Consider the following 8,414-nt stretch of genomic DNA (forward strand, 5'->3'; position numbering starts at 1 on the left):
AAAGTATTTTTATGAAGATATAAATAATATATGTTTTCGAAAAGTACATACACTTACCACTATATCCGCAAAAAGGACTCTCCGAAGAACCATCGTCCAGATCCGATAAAATTTCTTGCTTTCCAACATCGCTGTCGCCTACCAGAAGAAACTTCAGCAAATAATCGTATTGCTTGGGAGGCTTACTGATATCCTCAGTCATAGCATTGGTATATCAATATCTCAATCATAATAACTTAAAAGGACTTACGAATACAACGTAATAAGCTCTTTTACATTTTCCTAAGTAATATCACAAATTTGGTAACGACTCCCACTAGGTTGTACATACCATCAAGTAAAAGTCCAATATATTTTTTATAATTTTTCCTTCTTTTTGTTTATTTTTTAGAACAAGGTCGTAAGAGAAAGTATGCAAATATTTTCGCAAAACCTAACTGAAATATGATTGTAAAAAGTGATTAATAATGATAACGATTTCTTTTTACTATCTCACTAAATCCACTTACTGAAAAACTATCAGATTTGCACAATTTTATGGGATATAAATAAATATCTTTACAAGATATCTCTACTTGACAGTTTTGACAGTGACAGTTCAAATGGCACAGTTGTCATCTTAAATAAAATTTATTTGACAGCTAAATTTCAGTTGAACAAACAAATATTGACATTGCTGAAGTGGCTGAACACCCATATACTTAATTTACTTTTTATTTGCGCAAGTATAATTAGTAGACATTATGAAAAAACACAAAAAATTAGCTTTAAATCCTACCCACACCTCTAATTCTAAAATCAATCCAGCAAATTTAATTTTGTCGACGATGAAGTTTTAGTTTTTTTAGATTTCAAGTATTGGTGCCCCTGTTGTTAGAATGCTTTCTTTCTCTAACAATTTTTGTGCTTTCTCTCTTTCCCTCTCTATTTTCCGCCATTTTATTTCGGCTTTCTTGGTGTCGTCACTTGTGGTGAGTTGCTAAAATAAAAATATTATATTATAGAGTATATAATATATAAAAAGAATATAGTTTATTATAAAAGTATCAAGATTCGTTCAAATATGAGTTACGGTAGACCACCGCCGCGTATTGACGGCATGGTCTCATTAAAAGTCGATAATTTAACCTATCGCACAACTCCAGACGATCTAAGGCGCGTTTTCGAAAGATGCGGCGAAGTTGGCGATATTTATATACCAAGAGATCGGTTCACCAGAGAAAGTAGAGGCTTTGCTTTCGTAAGGTAAGTAATTTGCATGGTTTTTTCGTTGATATCTCTCTAATCGTAAATGCAATAATAGGTTCTATGACAAGAGAGATGCTGAAGATGCGTTGGACGCCATGGATGGCAGGATGTTGGATGGAAGGGAGCTCAGAGTTCAAATGGCTCGCTATGGAAGGCCTACATCACCCCATCGGAGGTACGGTCGTCGCCGAAGGTAATTTTTATTACCCAATTATATTTTATACATATAGTAGTACCAGATATCTAAGACACTCATTAATATCCAGCTCAGCGGGGTGCTAGTGTTCGAGGTGTGAAATTACATAAACAAGGGACCATTTAATAAAAGAGGTTTATGGAAACCCATACTCAAACAATAGTACCCTGCTAAACTGAATGTTAATGAGTCTCTTAGATAGCTGGTACTACTATACAAACATCATGTAACTACTTCGAATTTTTTATGTAAGTAGGGGCAGTAGAAGGAGCCGCTCCAGGTCACATCGTCGGTCTTTCAGTAGAAGCAGATCTCGCTCAGACAGCAAAAGCTCCAGAGGACGGTCAAGATCGATTTCCAAGGATGAAAAGGAAAGGTCTAAGTCACTCAGCAAATCTCGTTCAAGATCTAGGTCTTAGGTGAGTTTCTATTTGTTATGGTCATAACATTCATCAGTCTTAACATTTTTAACTCAACTGTTTTTGATTATTTTGATGGTACCTATGATTAATGTGATTCCTAATACATTTCCAGTGAAAATAATAACTCTTTGATAAGTATTGGCGATTACAATTCTTTTAATATGCTTGTCCGCAAAGATTATAACTCGCAAAATATTTATAATGAAAAGATTTAGTTCATAATAGATGCCGACGAAAACATTTATTTATTTAATTATTCAAATATAAACAAAACCTGCCTTTATCTTTTACAATTATTTCCCTTTCTGTTTCTGTTTCTGCCCACAAAAACAATTATTTCTGAGAACTTTTTACTAATTCTAATTTTCGTGGACCCACAAACAGAAATGATGTTTTTTGCTGATACTCCTCAAATAAATTTTTTCGCTAACACTTTATTAGGGATTATAATTTTCACAATCATATAATCAAAAATAATATTTTTCGTGGCGTTCATTCAAAGTTCTACTCTTACAGCATTTTTCGGAGTTATACGTTTCGTAGGCGGTGGCGATTTATAGAATTAAAACAATTTTTGGGCAACTTACAGTTTAGGGCAACGAGTGTACAATGTTGCCATATATTTTTTTATAATTTAGTTTTGTGAAATTTCAGTTTAATTTAGTGTATTCTTAGTCTTATAGGTCTGGATCCCGCGTATGAAAAAAAGTTGATTAATAGCAAGCTGAAAATTTGTTAATAGCTTAAGGGTGTCTAGTCGGATAAACTTTGATATATGGGAACACTGTAACAGGGGTAGTTTTAATTGTGGAACAGGTTAAAAATTTGGAACGGTCAGACTACGAAAACGGCACATTTATTTTGTCTGACAGAACAGACTTAAACTCTCCGAGCAGAGATTAAACTCTCATGCAAAAATCAGACTGCTATTTATCACCTGTCATAATTCCTGTCATTTGACATATTCTACATGTTCCACTCATTAAAACGCCCATTTGGTAATAAATAGCAGTCTGATTTTTGCATGAGAGTTTAATCTCTGTTCGGAGAGTTTAAGTCTGTTCTGTCAGACAAAACACATGTGCCGTTTTCGTGGTCTGACCGTTCCAAATTTTTAACCTGTTCCACAATTAAAACTTTCCCTGTTCCAGTGTTCCCATATATCAAAGTTTGTCCGACTAGACACCCTTAAGCTATTAACAAATTTTCAGCTTGCTATTAATCAACTTTTTTTTCATACGCGGGATCCAGACCTATTACGTCATAGGTTAGTTTATTCATTTAACTAAGTTAGTTTCTTTTTATTACTATTTACTATTTTAGATATTTTATTATTTACATTTTAGAAATCTTTACATTTTTTAGTGTTTCTATTAACATATTACTATTATGATACAAAATAAGTAATTAATTTAATTTTTGAGTTTGTTAAGCCACTTTTAAATTAAATTAATCAAAACAACCTCTGGTATTTTGCACAGCACTTTTAAATGAGATAAACATTAAATATTTACATGATTAATCTGCAGAGATTGTTTTGGTTGATATACATTAGTAATAAGTTAATATAAACATAAGTACATTCTTATTCCTAACAATTTCAAACTTTGCAATGGCTGCAGTGTTGAGAACAAAATAAGAAGAGAATGACAATTGTATAATCAGAATTGTTTGAAGATGTCAGAAATAATATTACTGAGTTCGATCAAAGTTGTACTGATTGCCCAGAAATTATAAAATCAAGCTAGTGTTGGAAAATTCTCGAGAATGAAAAATCAGAATATTCTCGATATGGAGAATTTTCCGAGAATGAACCTTATGGCTCGTCTAGGGATATTGTTAAAGATGAAATAGGATATTAAAAAATCATGAAATTATGAGACGAAACAACAGTGTTCTTTATATATAAAAAATACAAAAACAACAGAAAAGACAAAATGTATTTGATAAAAAAATGAAATTTTCTTCTTAACAGCAATTAACCTTCGGATGACCAAGCAGGGGAAATTTTATTGTGACCCCAGCGTATGTTTTTCTTTAATAAATTCAAAAGTATTTTCAATTTTTAATTCATTATTTTTTTATTTGACTTTAATATTCTATATATCCTCATATTTTGAAATAAAAATAATTCCCTATATTTTATGAATAAAAAATATATTCTGAAGTTGATGTTTAGTAAAATACTGTCTATTATATGTACAGTGGAATCGCGATTATCCGAGTCCCGACTAACCGAGCCTCTGGATTAACCGAGGTAGTAAATTTTTGAAAAATTTTTCAAAAAGCCAAGTTTTTGAAGATTGGTTTTTTGACGAGTTCGTTTGCGTTGTTGAGGCCTATTTAAAAAATAAAAATCTACCAAGAAAAGCTATTCTTTTGGACAACGCGCCATCGAACGCCATAAGAACGTATTTTTCATGAGCTACAACTTTGCTTTTGCTGGGTCTATAAACTTTACGAGTTCACAATTTTTTTCATTTTTTTATATTATGCTACATTTTTGCTAAGAATATTTTTCTCGATCAAATACGTTTTGACTTATTTGTGAAAATCCCCTGAAACTGTGATTTTTTTGTCGAAAAATAAACATTTTTAATCGTAAATAACTCAAAAAGTATTAACTAAGTTAAAATTCTATAGAACTAAAATTGCTTAGAATTAGCCAATTTATCCATCTCCGAACTTATTTTAAACGCGCGGTTTTTCACCGCCCAACTAGGGGTGACTGTCACCACCTGAGTAAAAGCAACCAACGGCACAAGCCGTCCACATTTTCATGCAATTCGGAGGAGTTGATCCTAAAAATTACACGGTATCGCCGTATTTTCCGTTCATTTATTGGACTACAAGGTGATTCTATAATCTGTAGTTTAATCCTAAATAATAATAATAATCAGACGAAATTACAAAAAAAAATCGTATATTACGTAAATTATTTATTTTTTATTAAAATTATATTTTTCATTCAATTTTGCCGCTTTTAGGAGTGCCTTGTTTTTATAACATAGTTATAAAATTCACAGCAAGTCCACCTGAAATTGGTTTTCGTGTGTGAAAATCGGGACATTTAGTGTCCCGATCAGGTACAAATCGGTACGCGTCCCCAGACCCCTGAAAATCGGGACGTCCCGCGCAAATCAGGACACCTGGTAACGCTAGTCGTAACCCACATCTAGATGAAGAGCTTCAAATTAAATGAAGTTGAAAAAGTTCACAAAATTGCATATTTGGGAACTGTCATAACGGACCATCTAGATGCAGACAGAAATAAAATGCAGAATAGCAATTATTACTAAAACTACTTCTATGAAAGTAAGGTTAATAATCATCTGTTATGACTAAGAAAATAAGGTTAAGTGCTATATTTGGTCTGTACTGTTGTATGATGCAGAAGTCTGGATATTATAAGTATCAAGAATGAACAGAATTGGAAGCATTGGATATGTGGATTCACATGCAGATTCTGAAGATACCTTGGATAGCAAGGAAAACTAAGGAGGGTCAACAAAGATAGAGAATTGTTAAAGACTGTTAAATTATTGGAAAATGTCTTGAGGAGCAATCAATATAAAGTACTACTACTGATTCTTAAAGGCAAGATAGGAGGCAACTTCAAATAATTCTGATATGGCACGTGAAGAAGAAAAACAAATATCGATCTATAACACTATTTTAATAAAGGCCAAAATTAGCCCGATCAGGGAACACAAAATTTTACGAAAACCTCCAAAAAATAAAGGAAGGATGAAAATTTGGAAATAGGTAGTTGAAATTGTCTATTATTATATAAAAAAGTTTACAATTCTACATCCCCTCTATTTTACAAAAATTGGGAAATACGGGGTGAAAAATATTTTTTCGTGAGTGAAAAAATATACGTTTAAAATAGGCCCAGAATTGGATAAAATGACTAATTCTAAGCAACTTTTGTTCTATAGAGCTTTTCACTAAGTCAATACTTTTCGAGTTATTTGCGAGTGAATATGTTCATTTTTAACAAAAAAAAAACATTTTTATGGACGGTTTTTCGCAGATAACTCAAAGTAAGTACTCTAGCGAAAAAAATAATCTTAGTAAAAATATAGCTTATAAAAAATTGAAAAAAATGGTGTAAGCTGAGGCCTGCAGACCTAGTATAAGCAGAGTTGTAGCTAATGAAAAGTAGGTTCTTCTTCATCAAATTCCAAATCGAATATTTCAATGTGAAATAACCAAAAAACAGCACATTTCGGGAAAAAATCATTACAACTTTTTTAAAGTGTTTAAAAAAGGTTTGTTTTTGTTTTTTAAAAAAATTTCAAACACTAAAAATAAGTGAATTACGCTCAAAATATTGTTGGCCCCTTTTATTTTTTGGTACAAAAATCACCCCCTAATTAGCTTCTCAAATAAAATTAATCGTAACGGCTTCACAAGTTACTTTACTTATGTATTGTTTATATTATTATCTATGTTTCATTGGTTCAAAGTGCTCAGTTTTGAAAAAAATTGGGTTTAAAAAAAATGGAATTGTTCATGGAATTAACTCAAAAATTATTAGTAATACCAAAAATCTTAAAGAGTAATAAAATGTATGTTTTGCTTCTCTGAATATTTTTCCTTTTTTGTTTTCTTGTTAAACTAAAATTGATTATGCTATGACTGTTCAAAATTTGCCTAAACTCCTGATTAGTTACTCGTTCAAGCCATTTTAACTACAGCTTTTTCAAAAATAAGCACTTTGAACCGATGACTCTTACAGATCATATAAATAACACATAAGTAACTTGTGAAGTGGTAATGATAAAATTTATTTGTGATGCTAATTAGGGGTTGATTTTCGCGATTTTTTTACCAAAAAATAAAAGGAACCAACAATATTTTGAGCGTAACTCACTTACTTTTAATGTTACAAGTTTTTTTTATAAAACAAAAATAATCCTTTTTTAAACACTTTAAAAAAGTTGAAATGAATTTCCTGGAAAAGTGCTCCGTTTTTGGGTTATTTCACATTGAAATATTCGATTTGGAATTTTATGAAGAAGAACCTACTTTTCATTAACTCTACTTCTACTGGGTCTACAGACCTCAAAGCATACACCATTTTTTTCAGTTTTTTATAAGCTATATTTTTTCTCGCTGAAATACTTTTTGAGTTATCTTCGAAAAACCGTCCAAAAACATGTTTTTTTCTGTTGAAAATGAACATATTCACTTGCAAATAACTCAAAAAGTATTGAATTAGGGAAAAACCTCTATAGAACAAAAGTTGCTTAGAATTAGTCATTTTATCCAATTCCGGACTTACTTTGAATGTATATTTTTCACCTTCGAGAGGAGGAATACCCCTCTATTTTTGAAAAATGGACGGGATGTAGAATTGTAAACTTTTTCTTATATAATAATAGACAATTTCAACTACCTATTCCCAAATTTTTATCCCTCCTTTATTTTTTTTGGGGTAAGATTGTTCTTTGATCGGGCTAAATCTGGAAGGGAGAATTTAGTAGTTTTTGTTTTTTTTATGTATGTAGTAGTTTTACCTAACTGCTCATTCAATAAATTGTCTGTTCTTTTGTTTCTAGGTGTTGCGGAAGGTGAAGGAGTGCAGTGCAGTAAATTAGGCGCCTGCTCTCTAAAGGTATTTATAAATTACCACCTTTGACCTAAGAACCTTTTTATTTTATCAGATTTTTTGAAAGAAACATTTCGGATGTGTTGAAAATGTTTGAAAATTCAGTAAAAATGTTTTGTTTTCTATGTAACATTAGTGTTTTAAGAAGTATTTTGTGTTTATTATTGGGTGTTACTTGATACCATTTGGTGTATCAACAAACCTAGTATTTAGTGTCCCTAGGAATATATTCAAATACATAGTTCACTTAAAATCACTTTTGACTTAATCTTACGTAAATGTAGGAAAAAATAAATCATTTAATGATATTTGCCTAGGAGACTTTAACAAAATTGTATATTGTTTAAAATCATTTTTAGCAATTTTAAAAACAGGACGTTATACTTTGAAAATGGAACTTTAGGTTAGTTTAGTTTTACTGTAATTGTAATCAACTTGGTTTATGAAAAATGTAAAAATTCCATGAGTTTTTATTGTACAATTTTTTGCATAAAATATAAAACACAGGCCTTTTTATTTTAATATCCATATGGTATATGCAGGGCAAAATTATTTGCTATTTCCTATCATTGAAAAGCGAAAATGTGCATTGACGATTTTTTATTTAAATACATATTTTCAACTTTCTCAAGTTTTATATAAAATTTAACTGCCAGTAAACAAACAAATGCTTCAAGACTTGTTAAAATGCATAATATCCTACATCTCTTGTTGACTTATGAGCATATACTTGTGTACATTCAAAATCATAGAAGTTTATGGTTAATTAAGTATTTTCGATGGGAAATAAGCCACAATTGTACTAAAAAATGAATTTATTAACGTTTCGAAATTTGTGGAAAGTAATTATATGCCTCATTGTGATTCTCACAAAAAAATGTTTTTACACTAGTTTTTCTCATTACAGATAAATATTTTTTGGACTTTTTTG

General features: G+C 30.9%; 2 protein-coding genes across 6 annotated transcripts in view; one reads left to right on the forward strand and one right to left on the reverse strand.

The window, feature by feature from the left end:
* Positions 1-583, reverse strand: part of LOC114332711 (ras-related protein Rab-40B) — a 39,587-nt gene extending 39,004 nt beyond the window's left edge. The window contains exon 1 of one of the 2 annotated variants that reach the window (XM_028282537.2): positions 52-583. In XM_028282537.2, coding sequence (XP_028138338.1) covers positions 52-202 — 151 coding nt within the window. In that variant the 5' untranslated portion in view covers positions 203-583. The remainder of the gene's footprint in view (positions 1-51) is intronic. The other variant, XM_028282538.2, reaches the window with a different exon arrangement.
* Positions 584-928: 345 nt separating this feature from the next.
* On the forward strand, positions 929-7,990 carry LOC114332768 (serine/arginine-rich splicing factor 2). Of its 4 annotated transcripts, none has more exons than XM_028282546.2 (4): positions 929-1,245; positions 1,304-1,441; positions 1,698-1,863; positions 7,434-7,990. In XM_028282546.2, exons 1-3 carry the CDS (start codon positions 1,064-1,066, stop codon positions 1,861-1,863), a joined length of 486 nt encoding a protein of 161 aa, XP_028138347.1. In that variant the 5' UTR covers positions 929-1,063; the 3' UTR covers positions 7,434-7,990. The 4 variants fall into 4 exon arrangements, with proteins under 4 accessions (XP_028138347.1, XP_028138353.1, XP_028138360.1 ...); XM_028282552.2 differs by having other exon boundaries at positions 1,701-1,863; XM_028282559.2 differs by having other exon boundaries at positions 1,304-1,423.
* Positions 7,991-8,414: the final 424 nt, after the last annotated feature.

The sequence above is a fragment of the Diabrotica virgifera genome, chromosome 5 (genome assembly GCF_917563875.1).
Source record: "Diabrotica virgifera virgifera chromosome 5, PGI_DIABVI_V3a".
NCBI classification, from domain to species: domain Eukaryota; kingdom Metazoa; phylum Arthropoda; class Insecta; order Coleoptera; family Chrysomelidae; genus Diabrotica; species Diabrotica virgifera.

Bases quoted from the DNA above. Each gene is read 5' to 3' on its own strand.
- LOC114332768 (XM_028282546.2), top strand. From the start codon at position 1,064: ATGAGTTACGGTAGACCACCGCCGCGTATTGACGGCATGGTCTCATTA. The intron at 1,246-1,303 runs GTAAGTAATTTG...ATGCAATAATAG, and splicing joins AGAGGCTTTGCTTTCGTAAG to GTTCTATGACAAGAGAGATG. The intron at 1,442-1,697 runs GTAATTTTTATT...TTTTTATGTAAG, and splicing joins AGGTACGGTCGTCGCCGAAG to TAGGGGCAGTAGAAGGAGCC.